Genomic DNA, 24,580 nt, shown 5'->3' with positions numbered 1-24,580 from the left:
ATCTGACTCTAGTTGCGTTTCCATCCACCTTTTTTTATTCGCATTTTCAAAAATTGCGAATAAATACTTGAATGGAAACGCCAGAAATTTGAATAAAGGCAGTAAATGCGCATAAAAGTTTATACGCTTGGAGGGGGGGGATTTGTCAGTGTATCGATTAAAGGAAATGCGACTTTTTGTGATGGAAACAGATTATGTGAATTGAGGCAGAGTTTGTGTGTGAAGCTGCTGGACTTCACCCAGCGACGCCCCGGTCTCCCAGCTCTCCTCTCTGCACCGCGACACAAACACACTCCGTAACCCATAATCTTTTGTTCATGACGGTTAAGACTACACAAACAGACGCCGTAACATCGTTATGTAACTTATTGATTTTTCACCGGCTTCGTATGTAAACAGATGCACATGGAGGAGAGGAGCGTAACCAGAACAGACTGTCACAGTTCCTACTGTCTTTCTGTGTTTTATCTCATGTTACAACATGAAAACCTGAGGCTTATATTCAAGTGCGGCCTAGATATGTATTTTCTTTTAAAATGTAGCTGGTGCGGATTATACAGGTGCGTCTACAGTCCGGAAAGTACGTAAATTGTCCATTATGTTGAGTGTCAGCTGAGTGTCAACTGTTGGATACATTCACGCTCTCTTATGACGTAATCTCACGGCGCACCACTCCTCCTCTCCCAATAATCGCAAAACAATAACGGATGGAAACGGTCATAAATTCGCATTTGCTTTTTGCACATTTTCACAAAATCCGCTTTTAAATTCGATACGACTTGGATGGAAACCCAGCTTCTGTGGTTTATGTCTTCACTTCATCTCTTGCTGTGTGTATGTGGAGTTTCCATCGCTCACACACTCTCCATCTCTCTGAAACCTTGGAGATCAGTCAGACTTGGTGATAGAGAGCCTCAACGGAAGTGAAGTGAAGTGAAGTGAAGCTCGCTGTGGGACCTCAATTCGGAATAAATCTCCATGTAGGTGAACAGGAGTCAAAGTTTTATCATGAGAAAAATATATGACCTTAACCTACTTAAAGGGACAACGAGGAGTTTTGGAAAAGCAAAGTGTTTCCACACTACATTTATGAGCCTCCGCACGCACCGTAGAATTCTTCAACCGGCGCAAGACAGACTCATGTTTTCATTCATCAAGAATTAAAGTCAGAGGTTGGAAGACGATCACATACCGTCGTACTTTCGACCATAAACGGCAATACAGCGGCGTTATTCTCATGAGCGTCCGCAAAACCTAAATAGTTAGAGCAATTTAGCAGGATACTCTGACCATCTGTGAAAAAATTTATTACCAATAGCTTTCTTTACCATTGTGTTCCTGTAGGTGTCTAGTAACAGCTCTCAATTTATTTATTTCCAAATCCATTGGGAAAATTCTGGAGAGTCAATCAAAGTTAAGGTGCCCAGAGGGGTCGGGTGAGAAAAAATAAAAAAAATGAAAATTCTAATTTAAGCTTGTGAGATGTCTAACTAGGGGTTTTAAGGGGTGCTGAGTTCATTTCAACCATTAGTTTTGAGTAAAAATGTTTCCCTGACCGTAAATTATTGGTATATTTGAGTTATAGTGTATGGCAAAGGGTATAGTAAAAGTCATTGTTGAACAGATTCTAGCCTATTCTAAATCTAAAGATTCCATTCTAAAAATAAATAAATAAATAAAATGAAAATAAAAAAGAAGAAAGAAATACAAAATACTTCAGAAGAGTACACTAGTTAGAAAAAAAAAAAACACAAATAGTGGGAACATACCGCACACTAGACTGGGTTATGAGGATCTTTAGTTTATTTCAGAGCAACGCGTTACGCTTGTGGCTTCTTCAGGCTCATGCTGAGACCAGGAAGTCAGGGGATTTTTAAAGGAAATGGTACTCAATCAATTTACATAAGTAATTGAACAAGGTGAAAACATATTTAACAATCAAACATCAATGGCTGGGGAGTACCATAGAAATGGATAAAACATATATTTAAGTGCATTCAGCAGCTTTACAGCAAATTTGAGTACAGGTGTACCTTCAGTGATTCACTTACAGAAAGGCAGTATCTATACACAACAATACAATACAAACAGGTCATATACAAATAGGCAATCTCATCCATCATAACATCAAAAATATATACATACCGAGGATGAACACAGGTGTTAATAGTGAGGATGATATCACACAAGTAGAGCAACAATAGGCAGATCATCTTTTCGTCATTTTCAGTCAGACCAGACCAGTCATACTTCAGAAGAGTGATGACACCAACTGTGCACATGCATGATACCCAGTACATGAGTGTGGTTTCTATGGTCATGATGCCCTCTGGAAGGATTGAGAGGGAGCATTGCATCATGGCAAATATTTTTGGAGAACAAACGCGATTTTAAGGTATGATAGTTACCTTTTGACATAATAATAGTTTTTCCTTCTGCTAGCACACGCTTTTATCTAGTAAATTAAGAAATGCATTAATATTCTCTTGTTTATTGCTTAAAAAGAACAACCATTCACCTAGCTAATGTTAGATAACTATCTAGTTAGCAAGCATGAGAGTCATTAGCAAATGTTGATAATGTCCATAGGGGCTAGCTTATGTTGTAATGTAGTGATGAGCTAGAGCTAATTTATGTAGTAATTCAGTTTCAATAGGTACACAACTGTCTTGATCGAGTCCATGGTCCATCATATTGGGGAAAAAATATATAACCAGTGTGATCAATTGAGTTGTGGCAACCTTCTCTACTATAGTAACCTTAGTCTAGTTGTATGGACCACCACAGTCTGTTTTGACAAAAACCATGACACTTGTCTATTTTAGCAGGTACAACATGGAGTTTATGGCTTGAGGTGCTTCATTTGTGATGGTCCTGGGACTGAGATTCAAAAGCTCTCAAAAGTCACCTCAAAAGGCCATCCTCAGATTTTAGCTTATTCTGAGGGTGTGGACGATGCAGCATTAATCAGAAGACTGCATGAGGACTCTGTCTCTGTGCTGTCTCCAACAAACTGTTTTTTAGTCGGTCTTGGTAGAAATTAGCGGCGCCTGAGCCATGTCTGGATAATAGGTAGACACATATGTGCATGATTAAATTACTCAAAGTCAGATAATTTAATCATGCACATGTTGTACCTGCTAAAATAGACAAGTGTCATGGTTTTTGTCAAAACAGACTGTGGTGGTCCATACAACTAGACTAAGGTTACTATAGTAGAGAAGGTTGCCACAACTCAATTGATCACACTGGTTATATATTTTTTCCCCAATATGATGGACCATGGACTCGATCAAGACAGTTGTGTACCTATTGAAACTGAATTACTACATAAATTAGCTCTAGCTCATCACTACATTACAACATAAGCTAGCTCCTATGGACATTATCAACATGACTCTCATGCTTGGTAACTAGATAGTTATCTAACATTAGCTAGGTGAATGGTTGTTCTTTTTAAGCAATAAACAAGAGAATATTAATGCATGTAACGGTATTCAGTATCTTTTATCCTTCTTTAGCCTGACCAGGGACAAAGACTGCAAATTAGCTGAAGCTAGACGTCTTGTATGCATCGCATTTTTCATTCTTTGTGGCAATGTTGTATGTATCGTCCCTGCAAAATAAACATTAAAATAAATAAATTTCTTAATTTACTAGATAAAAGCGTGTGCTAGCAGAAGGAAAAACTATTATTACGTCAAAAGGTAACTATCATACCTTAAAATCGCGTTTGTTCTCCAAAAATATTTGCCATGATGCAATGCTCCCTCTCAATCCTTCCAGAGGGCATCATGACCATAGAAACCACACTCATGTACTGGGTATCATGCATGTGCACAGTTGGTGTCATCACTCTTCTGAAGTATGACTGGTCTGGTCTGACTGAAAATGACGAAAAGATGATCTGCCTATTGTTGCTCTACTTGTGTGATATCATCCTCACTATTAACACCTGTGTTCATCCTCGGTATGTATATATTTTTGATGTTATGATGGATGAGATTGCCTATTTGTATATGACCTGTTTGTGTTGTATTGTTGTATTGTTGTGTATAGACACTGCCTTTCTGTAAGTGAATCACTGAAGGTACACCTGTACTCAAATTTGCTGTAAAGCTGCTGAATGCACTTAAATATATGTGTTTTATCCATTTCTATGGTACTCCCCAGCCATTGATGTTTGATTGTTAAATATGTTTTCACCTTGTTCAATTACTTATGTAAATTGATTGAGTACCATTTCCTTTAAAAATCCCCTGACTTCCTGGTCTCAGCATGAGCCTGAAGAAGCCACAAGCGTAACGCGTTGCTCTGAAATAAACTAAAGATCCTCATAACCCAGTCTAGTGTGCGGTATGTTCCCACTATTTGTGTTTTTTTTTTTTCTAACTAGTGTACTCTTCTGAAGTATTTTGTATTTCTTTCTTCTTTTTTATTTTCATTTTATTTATTTATTTATTTTTAGAATGGAATCTTTAGATTTAGAATAGGCTAGAATCTGTTCAACAATGACTTTTACTATACCCTTTGCCATACACTATAACTCAAATATACCAATAATATATGGTCAGGGAAACATTTTTACTCAAAACTAATGGTTGAAATGAACTCAGCACCCCTTAAAACCCCTAGTTAGACATCTCACAAGCTTAAATTAGAATTTTCATTTTTTTTATTTTTTCTCACCCAAGCCCTCTGGGCACCTTAACTTTGATTGACTCTCCAGAATTTTCCCAATGGATTTGGAAAAAAATAAATTGAGAGCTGTTACTAGACACCTACAGGAACACAATGGTAAAGAAAGCTATTGGTAATAAATTTTTTCACAGATGGTCAGAGTATCCTGCTAAATTGCTCTAACTAAAAGTAAGGAAATGCTGGTCGGCTCGCCCAGCATTTCCACCACCACTAATAATAACAAAATAACCATAGAGACAAAACCATAGATTTATCTAAAATGGAGCCATTAACAAGTGTGGGTAGCGTAGATTCATCCACATTAACGTGAGACTTTTTTATAACCAAATAGAAACTCCTCGTTGACTCGTCATCATGTTTCATGCCAAAAAATCTGCAGTTTGTTGTAAAATGGCAACAGAAGAATGTATTTAGTGTGAAGACGCTCTAGGACTACAGATCTGGTGTCCCACTAAAAATATGTCACCAACTGACACGGGAAAGGAAGGACGCCATGTGGTCGCCATGGTGACGTCACTACGCCACCTGGAGTCTTTCTGGTTACGGATTCTTCTGAGTTTTATTTTACAATAGTTTTACAACAAACTGCTGATTTCTCTTCATGAAACGTGATGTTTTAAACAGGTAGAGGTCACATTTTTTCCTCATGACACAATTCAATCGGATCACGAAATAAAACTTTGATTCCCGTTCACTTACATGGAGGTTTTTTACGAATTGAGTTCCCATGGCAACGTTACTTTCTGCTTCCGCTGAGGCTCTCTATTTCACTCCAGTGGTTTCCTCCTGATGGATCTACTTGTATTAAACCCCCTGCTGGACCATAAGTGACATCACAGCACTATTCTAGCTGTTAGACTACCAATAACTGTTTATAATAATAATTATCACCTGATTCATTCAAAGTTCTCCACTGAGTGTTTCATGTCAGTGACAGATAATTGTCATAGTGTCTGGTTCAGTTCACCTTTATGTTAATGTTGTGTGTGTGATAAATGTTCTTTGTTCACTTTGGATTTTATTTCTTGGAGCAAAGTGCAAAGAAGCAGCAGGTAATTAATCCAGATAAGATAACATCATGATGAACAGTCACAGTTCAAAGTGTTAAAGTTGACCTTTGACCCAGCGGTTGTGTCGCAGTTTATTTCCCCGTGTGAAGGTAAGGTGAACAGTCTGAATGTTTTCCTCGTTAACACCTGTCGTTACCTGAGTTCTCTGCCCTTCAACTTGTCGTTGTGTTGTTGTTGTGTTGTTGTTGTGTTATAATGTTATTATAATTACTCCATGTTGTGTGGATGTTGTGGGTAGAACCGTGTCCTCCATGTTGTGTGGATGTTGTGGGTAGAAGCTGGAATAAGAGCAGAAGCTGTTACTGCCTATATCACTGATCAATACTGACAGTTTCTTTATTGATGATTGGTTTTCCAGTGTTGATCAATGTTCAGCATCAGGTTCTTCACAGTAACTGAGTACATTTAGTGCAGTACAGTTGTGAGGTACTTGTACTCTCCTTGAGTATTTCCTTGTTGTGCTACTTCCTGCTTGTACTGCAGCTCATGTACCTGACAGGTGAAGCTACTGGTCACTTTGCAGCTGCAGGTTGTAGATTAAAAACACCTGATGAGCTCAGAAACAAAGGATTAAAGATGAAACCACAGCATGTTTGTCCTGTGACTCTGTAGGTTACATCAGCTCACTGACTCATTTAAATCTATTAGAAGAGGAGCAGCTGGACACTGTCTCTGTGTCCTCACCATTCATGTCTGTGGTTACACACAGCTAACACTCTGGGTTATTGATTATTGGACACAAATCATCAATATTGTTGTGGAGAATGTTTTAGAGCTGCAACAGTTGTTCAATCAACATTTTTCAAGCAGAAATTTTCAGTTTTCAGCCTCAAAAAATGAAGATTTCCTTGTTTTCTCTGTTTGATTTGACTGTAAACTGAATATTTTTGTCTCTTTGATTGTTGCTGTGACAAAATGAGACATTTGAAGACGTGGCCTCAGACTGAGAGGAACATGAACGCATCATTTGTATTTTGTGACATTTTATGGAGCAGACGATGAATGGATGGACAGAGACAATAAGTGTCAGTGGCAGCTGGAGAGTGTTTTTCTCTCTTTGAATTTCCAGTGTGAGTGAAATGAGTGAATGTTGTGATAGTGGAGCTGTGAGGTGAAATAAGTGGAGGCCCAGTTGTTGTGTGTGTAGCTTGTTTGGTCCAGTGGTTTTCTACAGGGACGCTGTCCACACAGAGACTGTGTCACATCAACTCAGTGGATCTCAGTCCTTGTGTGTGTCAGTGGATGGAAACAGTGGTCCATGGATCATGTTGCTGGGCTGCAGCTCCATGACGCCATCTAGTGGACTGATAGTAGAAGTAGAGCAGCTGATGGCAGCTTCCTCTTCCTCACTGCTGTGTGACTGCATTCAGCTGACACTGATATGAAGCAGAGGAGAAGAGCCAATCAGTGGAGGAGCAGCTGGAGACATGATGGACATGTGAGCTGCTGTGCAGATGAATGATGTGTGTTTCCTCTGCAGGTGAAGCTACAAAGTGTGTGTGAGCTGATGTGGATGTGAGCTCAGCAGCATGGATCAGTGTGAGGACAGAGAGGAGGGAGCCCCTCCCTCTAAAACCAAGAGCCAGACCACAGGTCAAAGGTCAGATGAGCATCTCTAACTGTCCATGACTCAGATCACTGCTCCATCATTATTCACACTCAAAGCTCTGTGTATGTTGTGTTCAAGGCCGAAGCAGCAGCACAAGCCACAGTCTGCTGGACCTGGACCTGGACCTGGACCTGGATCCAGCGTTGAGTCCATTGGGCATCATCAGTTTAACAAGAAACGGTCTTTATTTGAAAGGTCAGAATTTAAAACAGTCAAAGACTTTTCTCTCTAAAAGTTGTTGTTGTGTTTAATCAAAGGTTTAAGATATTTCTCATCAGTTTTTCTCCAACATGCACATTTATCAGTTGTGTTGTTGTTTCAGGATCCAGCAGCAGAGACCAGACTCTCCTGAACCCAGCTGTCTGTCTTTAAAGAGCGACCGGTCAAAGGGCTGGCTCACTAACTTTAAAGGAGGACGAGGATCAGCTGATCAGATGTAAGAGACAAAACTACATTTCAAAGGTTTTGAGTTTCTGTTGAACGTTCTTCCTGTGGAGTCACATTTCAATAACCCCTTTCCCACTGGCCAAAAAACCCGTTTAAACCCGCTAACAATCGGCTTTTGGTGGCAGTGACTCGGCAAGCGACGCGGGTTAAAATCGCCTTCAACCGGCTCAGCTCTCATCAGCTTGCAGTGGGAACGCCAGACCCGGGTCAACTCGCTAATTTACGTGATGACGTTGAGCGTTACGTGCCGCCACGTCATCGCGCCGGTCGCGTCTCATATCACCAAAACAAAGCTCTGCTCTCATTCCAGACTGGGATCAAAAGATCAAAGAACACTGACCAAAAACTATTGAAAAGAAAAGAAGCAACAGTCTGTTTAACTGACGTGTTGTGCCACGGACGTCCGTCATACGGGTCTGCCGCGGTCCTGGTGCTCCAGGTCAGCCAGACGCCTCGTCTGCCTCGGCGGACGGACCTCACACTCCGCAGCGGGCGGCTGTGGCATGACACACGCTCAGTGAATGACTGACAGCATCTCATGCATCTTTCTTTCTGTTATTGCATCCACTGCTGACCCTACTAAATATAACAGCTGCTTTTTGTTCACTTCCTGCAGCAGTCGCTCCACTTCAGCACTAAAGTTCTTTTTATGTTTGGAGTCCGACGCTCCCTGTAGATTTTTGTTTGGACATTTTAACTTTCCTTCTCAACTCACCTTCTCCGGCATTCTGGATTTAACAACACGTTCATGAATCTGACGTAGAGTTTGCATGTTCTCCCCGTGCATGTGTGGGTTCTCTCCAGCTTCCTCCCACAGACCAAAGACATGCAGGTGAACTGGTGACTCTAAATCACCCATAGGTGTGAATGTGTGTGTGTATGTGTTGGCCCTGTGATAGACTGGTGAGCTGTCCAGGGTGAACCCCGCCTCCTGCCCAAAGTCAGCTGAGAAAGGCTCCAGCTCACCCTCCACCCTAGTGAGGATGAGCTGGATAGAAGATGAATGAACTTAAAGAGATATTGGTGAATGAGGCCCATTGTTACAAAATGTAGGAAAAGGAACTCATTCACATTTGTAACCCTTAAAATAACTTTGCAGAGAATTCTTTTGAAAACCTAAAACTGTTAAACATGAGTTGTGTTGTTGTTTCAGGATCCAGCAGCAGAGACCAGACTCTCCTGAACCCAGCTGTCTGTCTCTAAAGAGCAACCGGTCAAGGGGAGGGTTCATTAACTTTAAAGGAGGACGTGGATCAGCTGATCAGATGTAAGCTGTAACTGACAGTCAGACTCAGGTTATTGTAGAAAAGAACCAGTTTGTACGACGTGTTGTTGGACCAGGTCTGAAACCAAAGTGTCTCTGTCTGTTGTGAACGTCCTCAGGGGACATATAAAGTCCATCTTGTATTATCTCTCTGTCCTGATGTTGACTTGACACTGATTCCTCCACAGAGTGGACCAGGAGAGCTCAGAGGTTCCCAGTGGTCAGTCTGCCCAGCAGCATCAAACACACCTGGACTCCATATTTATGGTGAGGACATGTCCAACAGCTGCTGTCACATCTGTTGTGTTCACCATCATCTCCATGCTGCACTTTGACACCAGTGGATTGTCAGTCTGTCCAACATGGATCTGATGTTTGGCTCCATGGTTTTAGTTTGATGCTGTCACTCATAGAGTTTCTGTTCCAGCTGCTGGAGGAGAACATGGTCACTTTTGTCAAGAACGAGCTGAAGAAGATCCACAAGGCTCTGAGTCCAGATTACCCAGAATGCTCAGGGAGTCAGAGGGAGGATGAGGAGGTGTTGGACGGTGAGGATGAAGAGCAGAGGAGGAGCAGCAGAGAGGCATTAGTGAAGATCACAGTGAACTTCCTGAGGAGGATGAAGCAGGAGGAGCTGGCTGAGCATCTGCAGAGCAGTAAGGATTTCTCTAAAGATTCAACATGATGGACAAATGAGACGTTCACTGACATCAACACACGGAGGGAAACATGTTCATATAGTCGTTGTTTAGAGGAATTAAAATGTTATATTTTCTTATTGATCTAATTTCTTGTGTTTTCATTCAGAACATTTTGCTCCAGTTTGTGGACGTAAACTCAAATCTGTCCTGAAGAAGAAGTTCCAGTGTGTGTTTGAGGGCATCGCTAAAGCAGGAAACCAAACCCTTCTGAACCAGATCTACACAGAGCTCTACATCACAGAGGGAGGGGCTGGAGGGGTCAATGAGGAACATGAGGTCAGACAGATTGAAACAGCATCCAGGAAACCAGACAGACCAGAAACAACCATCAGACAAGAAGACATCTTTAAAGCCCCACCTGGAAGAGACCGACCAATCAGAAGAGTGATGACAAAGGGAGTGGCTGGCATTGGGAAAACAGTCTTAACACAGAAGTTCACTCTGGACTGGGCTGAAGACAAAGCCCATAAGGACATACACTTCACATTTCCCTTCACCTTCAGAGAGCTGAATGTGCTGAAAGAGAAAAAATTCAGCTTGGTGGAACTTGTTCATCACTTCTTCTCTGAAACCAAAGAAGCAGGAATCTGCAGCTTTGATCAGTTCCAGGTCGTCTTCATCTTTGACGGTCTGGACGAGTGTCGACTTCCTCTGGACTTCCACAACACCGAGATCCTGACTGATGTGACAGAGTCCACCTCAGTCAACGTGCTGCTGACCAACCTCATCAGGGGGAACCTGCTCCCCTCTGCTCGCCTCTGGATAACCACACGACCTGCAGCAGCCAATCAGATCCCTCCTCAGTGTGTTGACATGGTGACAGAGGTCAGAGGGTTCACTGACCCACAGAAGGAGGAGTACTTCAGGAAGAGGTTCAGAGATGAGCGGCAGGCCAGAGAGATCATCTCCCACATCAAGACATCCCGAAGCCTCCACATCATGTGCCACATCCCAGTCTTCTGCTGGATCACTGCTACAGTTCTGGAGGAGCTGTTGGAGACCAGAGAGGGAGGAGAGCTGCCCAAGACCCTGACTGAGACGTACATCCACTTCCTGGTGGTTCATCTGAAACTGAAGAAGGTCAAGTATGATGGAGGAGCTGAGACAGATCCACACTGGAGTCCAGAGAGCAGGAAGATGATTGAGTCTCTGGGAAAACTGGCTTTTGAGCAGCTGCAGAAAGGAAACTTGATCTTCTATGAATCAGACCTGACAGAGTGTGGCATCGATATCAGAGCAGCCTCAGTGTACTCAGGAGTGTTCACACAGATCTTTAAAGAGGAGAGCGGCCTGTACCAGGACAAGGTGTTCTGCTTCGTCCATCTGAGTGTTCAGGAGTTTCTGGCTGCTCTTCATGTCCATCTGACCTTCATCAACTCTGGACTCAACCTGATGTCACAACAACAAACAACCTCCTGGTGGTCTCCAGTGTTTGGAGACAAATCAGCATCTTTCTACCAGAGTGCTGTGGATGAGGCCTTACAGAGTCCAAATGGACACCTGGACTTGTTCCTCCGCTTCCTCTTGGGTCTTTCACTGGAGACCAATCAGAATCTCCTACGAGGTCTGATGACACAGACAGGAAGTGACTCACGGGCCAATCAGGAAACAGTCCTGTACATCAAGAAGAAGATTGAAGAGACTCCCTCTGCAGAGAAAAGCATCAACCTGTTCCACTGTCTGAATGAACAGAATGATCGTTCTCTAGTGGAGGGGATCCAACAGTCCCTGAGTTCAGGAAGTCTCTCCACACGTGAACTGTCTCCTGGTCAGTGGTCGGCTCTGGTCTTCATCTTACTGTCATCAGGAGAAGATCTGGACGAGTTTGACCTGAAGAAATACTCTGCTTCAGAGGAGGCTCTTCTGAGGCTGCTGCCAGTGGTCAAAGCCTCCAACAAAGTTCTGTAAGTGTAGAGATAGTTTGATTTATTCATCATTATATAAAAACCCTTCTGTCTTTCAACAGAACAGATAATAAACTCCTTTCTTCTTTAATTCCTCATTATCATCTCTTCAGACTGAGCAGCTGTAACCTCTCAGAGAGAAGCTGTGAAGCTCTGTCCTCAGTCCTCAGCTCCCAGTCCTCTAGTCTGAGACACCTGGACCTGAGTAACAACAACCTGCAGGACTCAGGTGTGAAGCTGCTGTCTGGTGGACTGGAGAGTCCACACTGTAGACTGGAGACTCTCAGGTGAGGATCCATCCAGCTGTTTATCTGATGCCACTTGAACACAGCAGCAGGTGTTGACAGAGGGTTCCTGTGTGTTGTTGTGTGTGTTCAGTCTGTCAGGATGTCTGGTCACAGAGGAAGGCTGTGCTTCTCTGGCCTCAGCTCTGAGCTCCAACCCCTCCCATCTGAGAGAGCTGGACCTGAGCTACAACCATCCAGGAGCCTCAGGAGTGAAGCTGCTGTCTGCTGGACTGGAGGATCCAGACTGGAGACTGGACTCTCTCAGGTATGGAGAGGCTGCTGCAGCCACACACACTGTCTGATAGAGGAGGAGGAGCTGGAACATTTTCTATGGCCCCGTTCACACCTGGTATTAACATCTGTCTCAGGTGATCCATGCATTGATGACATCAGATCCCATCACTCAGACCATAGAGGTGGTGTAGGCCCACTCCACTGACGTCCTCTGTCTCAGTTTGACTCGTCCCAACACAGTTTATACTGAAGCCAAAATCTCAGAGTGTTTCAAACATGAGCTGTGCAGCTTTCATCAGTCACAGTGATGAACTACTGGGATCAGGAGTTTCTCCTCATGATGACTTCAGTGTCTCATCATGACTCACTGTGTCATATTCAGGAGAAGAGATGTCAGTGATGAAAGCAGCTGTTGGCAGCTGTGCTCTGAGTCTCTCCAGATGTTTGGATCAGACTTTATTTCAGAGTGTATCAGGAAACATTTCAGCTGCAGCTGGTTGAACTGCTCCTGAACCAACAGAGTGTTTGACCTGAACAGTCCCAGAGACTGTAGACACCTGTTGAGTGTGGACACACTAATAACAACACAGCAACAAGAATCAAAGCATGTCCACTGCTCAGAGACATTCGTCTCCCAGCGTCTCCAACCAAGGAGGAAATAAGAGACAGAAACCAGGCGGCACCATCAGGTCTCTGTCTGGTCAGATATTGATGATCAATAATCAGCTCAGTCTCTCTGAGATCCTGGTCTTGTCCTGATGAGATGTGTTGTTGTGTTGAGGAGACAGTAAATCACAGTCTGACATCCAGATGTCCTCACTGTCCAGAGGCCTGGAGCTGTCAATCAGAAGAAAGTGAGTGTAGTGAACAGTGTAATAATCAGTGTTTGTGGCTGAATGTGTGTGTGGTCAAACAGCTGTTTTCAGACTGTGTGTGTGCTGACTCCAGATCAGATGAAGCCACAAAGTGGCTCCTTAATGAAAGTCTCCAGCAGCTGGAGCTTCACTTCCTGTCTGAGTCCATGTGCTCTGAGCTGAGCCTGCTTCTCTCTGCTCTACAGTTTCTCTGCTTCCTCTGGACTCTGACTTCAAGTCCAGTCAAAATGTGTGGACAGGTTTGATGGAGCTCAGGACTGGTCCTGAGGACGGCTGCTTTATTCCACATGATGTGACTGATCTCAGTGAGTCAGTGTGTTGCAGCTGATCTGTGTGAAGAGCAGAGAAGAACAGAGTCATTGATCATGAGATCCTGATCCATCCTGTCACTGTGATCAGATGGTTTCTATTAGAGCTCCTTCATCCACTCACTGCTGCTGTAGCTCCTGTGGAAACCTGCTCACAGCCTCATTCTTCAGCTTCCTGTGGAGTTTTCTTCAGACAAACACAAGTTGTGTTCACACTCAGTGTTTCTCACTAAACTCACTGTGTGTTTCACTGAGCTCTAACAAACGTGTTGAGTGTGTTTCCTTCCTCATCAAACACTGAAACCACACTGCAAAAATTCAAAATCTTACCAAGAATATTTGTCTTATTTCTAGTCAAAATGTCATTTCTAGTCAAAATAAATCTAATTATACTTAAAATAAGACTCATCACATTTATAAAGTAGCTTGTTTTTAGACACAAGTTTTTCTTTCTTATTACAAGCACAAAAAACTTGCTTTCGCTGGCAGATTTTTCTACTTATTTCAAGTGAAAATTTGTCTGAAACAAGTGAAAATTACGGTGGCCGACAAGGGCCAAACGGCCGTCAACGGTCCAATACGTCTCAGTTTGAGAAAACAGCTTCAAGTACAGAAACGATGCAAAATCACAAACCCAAATACAAGTCTAAACGAGGTACAAAAAGAGGAACGTGGTGCAAATGAAAAAACGTGCTGCATCATCATCAAACGCGCTGCCAAATAGAGAAACGATCTGCAAACCAAGAAACGATCTTCAAATGACCCCCACCCCCCCCCTTACGGCCAACAGCCTTTATTCGAGGCAGGCAGGCTTTTATTTCTAATCCCTCCGTTTATTTTTTTACACATAGCGACCAAGCTCATATCGTTCATTAGCTCATCTTCATCTTCCTCACGTGTTGTTCTCCTCGCTGCGCTGTCAGACCTGGGTCTCTGTGTCTGTTTCACACGGGCACGGGCTCCCGGCAGAGTCCCAGGTCTGACAGTGGGCGGTCCCTCTCTGTAGGCCTAATAGTTCTGACGTCCACAGGACTATTATTAGGCTACAGCTGACTGAAGTACGGTGCAAATACAGCGGGAATGTTGACTTTTATTTAGGCCTAATATATTATCACTGTACAATGCTTCACATTACTGTATGTGCCGTTTATTTATTTATGTATTCTTCTCTGTAAAACACAGACAGACGGGACATCGGAGTCATTAAACAATAACAATACTAACGGTTACAGTAGGCTACAACACGTTACATTATTACTACTCTACAACATTGTATCGCACTCGCCCCCGGCACTCACACAGACACACAGACTCAGACTCGCACCCACATGGACAGGGACACTCACACAGACACGGACCTTTTCATACAGCGGCACACAGACGGACTCTCATATCAGCTGAGTAGCCACATAGCAACGGTTGCTAAGCATTGCATTCACTCTCCCCTTTGTCACATCTGTAACACAGAGACGGATGGGACATCGAGTCATTAACAATAACAGCACTACGGTTACAGTAGCTACAAGACGTTACATTCTTACTATGCCCATTCATTCCACATGCGCGCACACACTCAGTTGTGTGTGTGTGTGTATGCCGTGCTCATGTGTAATTTATATGTAGCCTATGCCGCATGCCATATTCATAATGCCACATATACATGTATACTTTTTAATGTAGCCTACTATTAAAACGGGAGTTTAATTTATCAATCTCTAATCATCCTATTCCTATCCTAAGCAGGCTAATCTAGCCTACATGCAAATGTGCAGCCTTCTAACATCTGGTGTAAAATACAATCGTGCAGCCTTGTACAGTGATAAACGAAATATAGCCTATAATCAAATAAAGCCTTATAAAAGCATTACCGTTCACGCTGTATTTTCATGCACCGTGGTTTAGTCAGCTATGATAGGAAAATAGCCTACATCCGTGAGCGTTTTTTCGTTTGCATATCGTTTCTCATTTTGAAGATTGTTTCTTGGTTTGAAGATCGTTTCTTTGTTTGAAGATCGTTTCTTTGTTTGAAGATCGTTTCTTTGTTTGCAGATCGTTTCTTGGTTTGAAGATTGTTTCTTTGTTTGCAGATCGTTTTGGTTTGCAGATCGTTTCTCTATTTGGCAGCGCGTTTTGGAGCAGGCTTTTTTTTCATTTGCATCACGTTCTTCTTTTTGTACCTCGTTTTTTTGCATCGTTTCTGTACTTAAAGCTGTTTTCTCGAACTGAGAGGTATTGGACCGTTGATGGCCGTTTGGCCCTTGTCGGCCACCGTAGAAAATTATCTAAAAACAAGTTTGTAATAGATTGAAGTGATTTACAATGTAGGTTATTACATTGTGGTTATTACTGCAAAGACAGTTGCTGTGTTATGTTTTGGTTGGCCAACACATTTGAGGTGTTTACTGAGCCCAAGCGGCACCTGTAGTGTGTGTGTCTGTTGCCCGGAAGTCTCGAAGTAAAGACGTGTTATGAAGCCATGCCCGGCCTGATTCTTGCCTCCTGCACAAAACACTACAAAGTTGATTTTAGGTGATGAGTCTTATTTTAAGTGGAAAGAGATTAGTTTTGACTAGAAATGAGACATTTTGACAAGAAATAAGACAAATATTCTTGGAAATATTTTGAGTTTTTGCAGTGCATCCACTCTTCACAGCTGCACACTTCTTCTTTCCTGGTGCATTGTGGGATATCTGGGCTGGTCAGCTCCACCTGTTGTGTCTTCATCGTCTTTGCTGTGACGTGTGTTTGTGCAGCTTGAGAGTCAGAGAGTGAAAGTGTGTGTCTCACACTGCAGTGACATCAGATGGAGAAAAGACATGATGAAGTGTTTCCTCCTGGTCTCCTCCTGCTCTGTATCATCACTAGATAAAGACTCCAGCTCCTTCTTCTCTGTGCTCAGTGTTCATCCAGACATACCAGCCTCCATGTGAACACAGTGATAAAACAGTGTGTGTGTGAGAGCCATGTAATGTCCATGTGTGCATGCTGCCAGAGAAGGTGCTGCTCTGACCCCCCTCCTCCTTTCAGGGTGGAGCCTGCTGGAGTCCCATGGTTGACACCAGGTCTGAGGAAGTGTAAGTCTGTTTTTACTTTGATTCATGGAAACGAGGGATGCACATGTTGAACCGTTTAACCATTAACCGATAACAAGAACTTTGACCAATTAATACTATCAGTTATTTATTTATTAGCTCCTTGTTGTCAACTCATGGGGGCGTGTCGACACGTGCAGATTTCCACGTGCCTTCAGTCATATGTCGCGGTAAAAAGTTCCACAGGAGGACTGACAGTATGTGCAGCAGCCCCCGTGAAGGAAGGTCAGACCATAAATGTAGCTACACAGACATAGATGTGCATCACCGTAACTACAGCACTGAAAAACAATGAAAAAAGTAAATAAAAGAGGAGGCTGATGCAGCTCTCCTGCAGCTCCACAGAGGAGCTCTGCTGCTCCTTCAGTCTGGTGTTTGGCTGCACTTTGTAACTAAAACAGTTCTACACTGGACGATCTAACCTCCATATGAGAGATCAGCTGAGACAGAGCAGAGTGGATGTGGCACTGATCAGCTGTCACAGCGCACGTGTGTATTTAAAGGGATAGTTCAACATTTAGTCAAATTGGCCCATCACCATAATCCCTATAGTCATAGCAGTAGGTTCGTTACCTTTAATTGTCGGTGCAAGCTGTTTTTAGAACGGCGGAGCAGAGCCGTGAGCTGCTCAGAGCTACGCTACGGAGGCTCATTATGGGATTTCTTGGTTTCCCTCATCAAACTCATCAAATACACAATCCAACAACTCCACAACGCTCTGGTGGACAAGTTGTGAGCTGCACATTCACCACGCTATGAGATAATAACACAACGTTACCAGACAAAGTTGTTTTAGAGGGAAATGCAGAGACTGATGATGAAAAACTGTCCCTGAAGGCAACGTGCATCAGCGATTTTGCATGAATTTCCCTCTAGTCTAGTTTGATGAGGGAAACCAGGAAATCCCATAATGAGCCTCCGTAGCGTAGCTCTGAGCAGCTCACGGCTCTGCTCCGCCGTTCTAAAAATAGCTTGCACCGGCAATTAAAGGTAACGAACCTACTGCTATGACTATAGGGATTATGGCAATGGGCCAATTTGTCAAAAATGTTTAACTATCCCTTTAACTGCAAAAAAATAATAATTTGAGCGTAATCTTATCAGATAACGGTTAATAATCGGTTAACAAGCGTCGGTTATCGGTCAGAAAAGAAATTCAAAATGTGCATCCCTACTGGAAACAAAGCAGCACATTCAACCATCTTCACACTGTCACATCACTGACCTCATGAGTCTTCATCAAACTGTCAATAACTGATCAATGATCAATAACTGCAGCTGTGTCTTGTTCTCTCCATCAGATTCCTGTCCACTCACAATCAACACAAACACAGTGAACACAAAGATCAAACTGTCTGACAACAACAGGAAGGCGACAGGTGTGGAGGAGCATCAGTCATATCCTGATCATCCAGACAGATTTGACCTTCGACCTCAGCTGCTGTGTTCAACTGGTCTGACTGGTCGCTGCTACTGGGAGGTCGAGAGGAGAGGAGACGTTCAAATATCAGTGAGTTACAGAGGAATCAGAAGGAAAGGAGTCGGTGGAGACTGTAGGTTTGGATGGAACGATCAGTCCTGGAGTCTGGAGTGCTCTGATGATGGTTACTACGTCTGGCACAATGGCAGAGAGACACGTATCACCTCCTCCTCCTCCTCCTCCTCCTCCTCCTCTGTCTCTAACAGAGTAGCAGTGTATGTGGACTGTCCTGCTGGCTCTCTGTCCTTCTACAGAGTCTCCTCTGACTCACTGATCCACCTCTACACCTTCAACACCACCTTCACTCAACCTCTCTATCCTGGGTTTAGACTCTATCCTGGTTCCTCAGTGAGTCTGTGTTGAGTGAAGCAGAGTCTCCTCCTGTCACAGAAACCTTCTCTCTGTTGAACAGACAGTTCAGTCTCTACACGTCTGTCTCTGTCTCTCACTCACGTCGTCTTCACAGGACAGAGATGAACACAGTTTAATAATGAACTCATCAGCGTCATGGCAACAGAAAAATCACTGGGACCTGAAAAACAAGAAGAAGTTTATGAGAATCACTGAGAAGAGTTTAAAAAACCAACTGATTTAATCCATGAATGTAAATAATCTGATGTGAAATAAACAACAACGTGATTTAATAAAGAATCAGTAAATAAATTAATTATATCGGCATCAACGTCTTATTCTGAAATTGTTCACTGCTGCCAATGTGTGACTTTCACCCGTTCACCCAAAATTCAAATTTCACTCATTATCTACTCACCCTCATGTCAACTAAGGGCTGTGAGAATTTTCAGAGTCCTCCGTTCCTTCTCTGAGTTACGGGGGGTCGGCGCAGCAGTATTTGTCCATATAACGGTTGTGAATGGACACCACTTTTCTTCGTCCAAAAAGACACACCCAAAAAAACATCCAAATACCTCCATACTGCTCGTCTGTAATGTCCCTCCTGTATTAAAGCCCCCACATGAGAAATTGTTCCGAAAAAAAATTAAATGAGTCTATATTTTAAGCTTGTTTGTAGCCGAAGCTCCCAGTGTCTCAGTTCACTGCTCTTCCTGTGTCAGTGTAAATCACACCGGCGGAAAAATTTCTCATGTCGGGCGGCGACCTAAAGCACCAGAAAAAACAAAAAACACAGATCGAGGCTGCATGTGTCTGCTCTATATGGTTGATTTTAGAAATGTAGCCTAATCCTGCCAAGTAGACCCTGTTTCCATCAAATAATCTGATAATAAAGTGTTTTTTTCTAACCAACTCACTCAGTATTCTGCGTGGAGGAATACTGGGTGAGCTGGTTATTCCATAAACGGGAGGTTAGGGTTATGGTTATAGGGAGTTAGGGCGAGTCGAAGTAATAAGACATATTTGAGCATTTTATTTTTTCAAAAACTAACGCAATAGTTAGGCTAGCTCTCCTGGTAATTAGTTACATTTATTCAGTAATAAAACTATAACTAAATACTTTTTAAAAGTTACATGCCCAACACTGCTTGTTACTTACCTAACTGCCGGTCAGTTTGGCTGTGGCGTCATTCCCAGGTCAGCTCGAGGTAAACTGAACTCTTCAATCGCTCTGTTTGTAGCAGAGAGGTGAGTCATTGTTGCTAAGCTAACTGCTAAGCTAAAGAAGTTTTTTTTTTTTTAAACAACAGCTTTATTTAAAAGAAGCTGACAGGTACAAATCGTATACAGGGAACAGTATACAATGAGAATACAAAGAACATGTGCCAGGGGTGATGTTCATTATACAACAAGGTTATACATATTACAAAGGTCTATGGTTTTAATTGCCTTTTCATTTGCTGATTTGGTGATTAGCTTAAAATAAAGTTCCATTTCTAGCCTAATCCTGCCAAGTAGACCCCGTTTCCATCAAATATTTAAGGGTAATCTGATAATAATGTGTTTTTTTCTAACCAACTCACTCAGTACTATTCTGTGTGGAGGAATACTGGGTGAGCTGGTTATTCCATAATCGGAAGGTTAGGGTTATGGTTATAGGGAGTTAGGGCGAGTTGAAGTAATAAGACATATTTGAGCATTTTATGTTGTTCATTCATTGTTGCTAAGCTAACTGCTAAACTAAAGAAGTTATACTCAACCTAACTGAGTAAAAGTTAAAAACAACCAGGAACCGGAAATGAGACGATACGGACCCATAAACCGTGGTACTGATCCAGGAGTCTCTGAGGACAACGTCTACGAGTCTGAACCGAGAAGAGACGATCGTTCTGATGGAGGATTTACTTTGCTAGCTAGCTATGCTATCTACCGTTCCCTCGTAAAGCGGGAGTCCCGTCCTGTCGCCTAGCAACCATTTCAACCGTCACTGTTCATCATAAAAACTACTCTAGTAGGTTTTTTCAGTCTGTGGTTTGAACTGTACAGTTGTTAAAATGAAATGAGCTTAAACATTAGACATTTTAAAGTATCTTCTACAACGTCCATGTGTTTTGTGTGTTTTCCAGAGCCTCTGTAATAAAACTGTTTAACTTTATTTCCTGGACTGTCATCATTTATGCTAATTACCGGTAGTGGGAATAACAGTTGGATTGTTTCAGTGGCATTTTTAAAAGTGTCTAAAAAAAAAAAGAAGTTTACTCTGTTGGTCCTGCCCATAGTTAAAGCTACTGCAGGTATATTCATAACATCATACAAACTATCAAAAAAAACATAGAAATTAGAAAAGTAGTGTTTTATTTAGCCTAATATATAAAGAAAGTGACTAAACCTCCATAAATTAATTTTCCTTTTGGGTTAATAAAGTAATTCTTATCGTATCTTAAAGTCCAAATTTAGTTGTAGGTAACCCTATTTTCTTATTTTTATTATTCATCAATCATACTCTATTACAAATACTGCTTTCTATTGCTCTTTATTATCTGTGCTATACTTCCTTTACTGTTGTCTGCTGCTGCAACCTTGTAAATCCCCTCCACTGTGGTACAAATAAAGGACGATCTTATCTTAACCCTACCCCCTAACCCTACAACTAAACTTACATAATATTATTTATAGTGTTTCTAATGGTTCTTCTCCCTGGCTTTCTGGAGACGACCACAGCCGTGATGTTTGTCTTTGCCTCATAAAGCAGGTCAAAGGTCAGAGAGGACTGAGGCCTTGAACTGAGCCCACTGGCAGCAGAGACATTTACAAACCACAGGTCTATTCTTACCACTCACATGATGAACCTATTTCTGTGCTGTCAGGTAGGGAGGGGGGAGGGGGGGGGGGTCAGATGATCTATCTCTACAGATCACAGATAAATAAACACACACAGACAAAAACATCAATCATATATAATATATTTTTTAATTTTTGTAGAAAAAATAGTTTATAAATCATGCAGTCGGTACATCTCTGGAGCCATCTCACATTCAACACATCATCATCATCATCATCATCATCATCATCACAAACACTCCCCACATGAAACTCAGATTAGAACCGTTCTCTTTAAAAGCAGTGAATATAGTTCTTTCTTATGCGATCGTCTCAAAACCGATATTTACACTTGAACTAAGTCATAAATATGATAAAATGAGAATAATGTTTAGAAATGAAGATAAATACGCTGCCAGGAGGCCAGGAGGAGGCACTGTATCTATTAAACAGCTGAGAGATTCAAGTAAAAACTCTTCACTTTGACTCCAGCTCAAAAAACAGAAGAATAAAAACTATTTCTTTACTTCTTTGAGCTGCAGAGGTCAGACACTGCAGCTGCTGCTACTTCCTGTTTGAGATCAACCAATAACAACTCTTATAATAACCATAATAATAATAATAATAATAATAATACATCAGCTAAAAGCAGCATCAATAACAACAGCTTGAAGATTTGTATTTATCAAGGTTTCAGATTAAATCTGGCATGGATTTGATTCTCTATCACAGTCTAAACATCGTCACTGTCTCAGTCTTGTATCATCAACAGGTTTCCTGTCACATCGTCTCTGTTTGTGTATTTATATACAACAAATACATCACATTGTTGGTATTGTTAGTGACAGTGGGTTTTCACACTTGCTCAGCTGCATTTCAAAAATAACACTTACACTGCTCTTATTGCACACATGAGAAAAAACAACACAAACACCCTTTAGCTTTGTAATAATTCAGCAACTCTTATGTCCAGCATCGCTCTCTAATAATAATGACCAGAGCATAGTGTAACAGGAAGAAGAAGAAACAAAACACTGCCCCCTACTGAGCAAAAAGTAGTAGTTACAGTACAGTTAGTCCGTCTGTCTAACCTGCCTCTGCCCTTCACTCTTATATTTATATTTATATTTATATATTCTACTATAATATACAACATGTGTTTGTCTGTGCAGATGAAGAAGTCTTTAAACCACGGTGTGCAGGTTAGTAGCTGAGCCTCGTCTCTGGTTTTATACCATGACGTCATGGTTTTAAAGATTAACAATCTATATATTGATTGATTGTAACAGGAGGAATCCTGACACCAGCGATATGGATTTAAGTTCCCTGATGTAACGACGTCGACTTTACAACAGGAACAGAGTGAAAATATGTTTAGTTAAAGGTAGATTATTAAAAACAGATATAAACCAGCCAAAAAAAAAAAAGTAATGGATCCCTAACAACAACACATTGACATTTACACTGGTTTTGCACTGATTTGAACACCTGCAGTCCCTCCATCTTCCAAGACCTCTCCCATCTTCTCTTCCTTAAGAACCTTTATTAGAAAGATGGATTCCTTATCATCTGGCAATGTTTATTTTGTGTTTTTTCCTTTTTTTTTTAAAATTGTCATTATTTTTATTGTCATTGTCATTTGTGTCTCCTTTTTTTCATGATCCCCCTGTCTGCTTTGTCCACCTTTATCTTTCTGTATAATGCATAATGTCAACATATGTCTATGTTATGTGCTTAGATAATGCTGTTATGCTCATCTCACCTCAATAAAGCACAAAAAACAAAAACAATCTGCTTTTCCATGGATGTTTTCTAGGAAGCTCCCAGTTCTTCTCCTGTGGGTGTTGTCCCTGCTGCAGTGGATCAGTGTCGCCCCCTGCTGACGCTCCTGACCACATCACAACAACACAACACACACAGGGGAAACACACACATGTTCTTCTGACAAGCGGCGGACTGGAGATCGATATTATCATTAATGTTTTAACTCTTTATGGTTCAGTAGTAGAAATAAACAGCAGTAAAAACACCAGTCTGTCTACTCAGATTACAGAAGTCACCTCCCCTCCCCCACTTCCTCTTTTTACTTTTTACTTTCACTTTCACCACGCGGTTGTGTGGCAGTTTATTTCCCCGTGTGAAGGTAAGGTGAACAGTCTGAATGTTTTCCTCGTTAACACCTGTCGTTACCTGAGTTCTCTGCCCTTCAACGTGTCGTTGTGTTGTCGTTGTGTTGTTGTTGTGTTGTTATAATGTGACTGTAGCTGAGTCAGAGCTGTAGCTGTAAAGTCTGGACCGACAGAACCGGGGGCCTGTTGTTCGAAACCTAGATAAGGGATTAAGCCGGGATATGTTGGTTATCCTGTCTGAATTTAGCCTCAACTCGGTTGATCGAAAGCAGGGGCGGATTGGCCAGAGGGAGTACCGGGAGTTTTAGGCGGCCGTTTTTTTAAATGTATATATTTATTTAACTCGGCCCAGGGAGAGAGACACGCATGGCTCGGCCCACAGTGCTCAGCTGCAGACACAGCAGAGAGGCTACAGAGGCCCAGGAGTCCCACCCACGCATGTTCTAGACCCCCCCTCGTCCAATCCCTTTTAATGATGAGGAGTCATAGAGAGAGAGAGAGAGAGAGAGAGAGAGAGAGAGAGAGCACCAGCGCACGAAAACGGAAAAGAAAAGTAAAAAAAAAAAGCGAGAAGGGCGAGAAGCAGCGATGCTGCAGCTTCAGCAGCAGGTCCTTCACGTGTTACCAGTGCCCTTATGGTGCAGGAGGAGGCTGAAATAAGTGTTGAGGAAGACTCTCCACCATGTGAAGGAGGTAGTGATACCGTGTTAAGCAGGTATGTGCTTTCCAGAATGGTGTGGATAAACATTCATTAAAATACTGTAAATGGTCCAGAACGGTTGCTATGAACTTTACTTGACATAATAACTAGCTATAGCTAATAACTCTGATGGTGTGGTGTGTTAGTTATCTAAAGTATTGGAAAACAATATATTCATATACTATCCTGATTAATTGATTAGTTGCTTTTATTAAAGTGCCCTCACTCAAATTTGGTCATGAAGGACATTGAGCTAACAACTTAACGTTAATGTATGCTTTCCATATTTTTTTCAGTCAGTCTTTATGGTTTATTGTCCTTTCAACAGTTTTACATTCTACAGTTAAAATGAATAAATCACTGAACAGTCTGAATGTTTTCCTCGTTAACACCTGTCGTTACCTGAGTTCTCTGCCCTTCAACGTGTCGTTGTGTTGTTGTTGTGTTGTTGTTGTGTTGTTATAATGTGACTGTAGCTGAGTCAGAGCTGTAGCTGTAAAGTCTGGACCGACAGAACCGTGTCCTCCATGTTGTGTGGATGTTGTGGGTAGAACCGTGTCCTCCATGTTGTGTGGATGTTGTGGGTAGAACCGTGTCCTCCATGTTGT

At 42.1% G+C, this 24,580-nt stretch overlaps 2 protein-coding genes across 2 annotated transcripts in view; both read left to right on the top strand.

Annotated features, from left to right (window-relative positions):
* The window catches only part of LOC146965670 (uncharacterized), a 310,932-nt gene that overhangs the window by 130,338 nt on the left and 156,014 nt on the right, over window positions 1-24,580 (top strand). The window lies entirely within an intron of this gene.
* Window positions 1-24,580, top strand: part of LOC146965673 (uncharacterized) — a 70,612-nt gene that overhangs the window by 30,547 nt on the left and 15,485 nt on the right. The window contains exons 3-4 of the mRNA XM_085766361.1: window positions 11,810-11,983; window positions 16,428-16,474. Of these exons, the coding sequence (XP_085622487.1) occupies window positions 11,810-11,983; window positions 16,428-16,474 (221 nt within the window). The remainder of the gene's footprint in view (window positions 1-11,809; window positions 11,984-16,427; window positions 16,475-24,580) is intronic.

The sequence above is a fragment of the Trachurus japonicus genome, chromosome 21 (assembly GCF_045865225.1).
Source record: "Trachurus japonicus isolate A0001 chromosome 21, Traja_1.0".
Lineage (NCBI taxonomy): Eukaryota > Metazoa > Chordata > Actinopteri > Carangiformes > Carangidae > Trachurus > Trachurus japonicus.
Note: the sequence above shows the minus strand (reverse complement) of the source record. Positions and strands in the feature narration are given on the sequence as shown.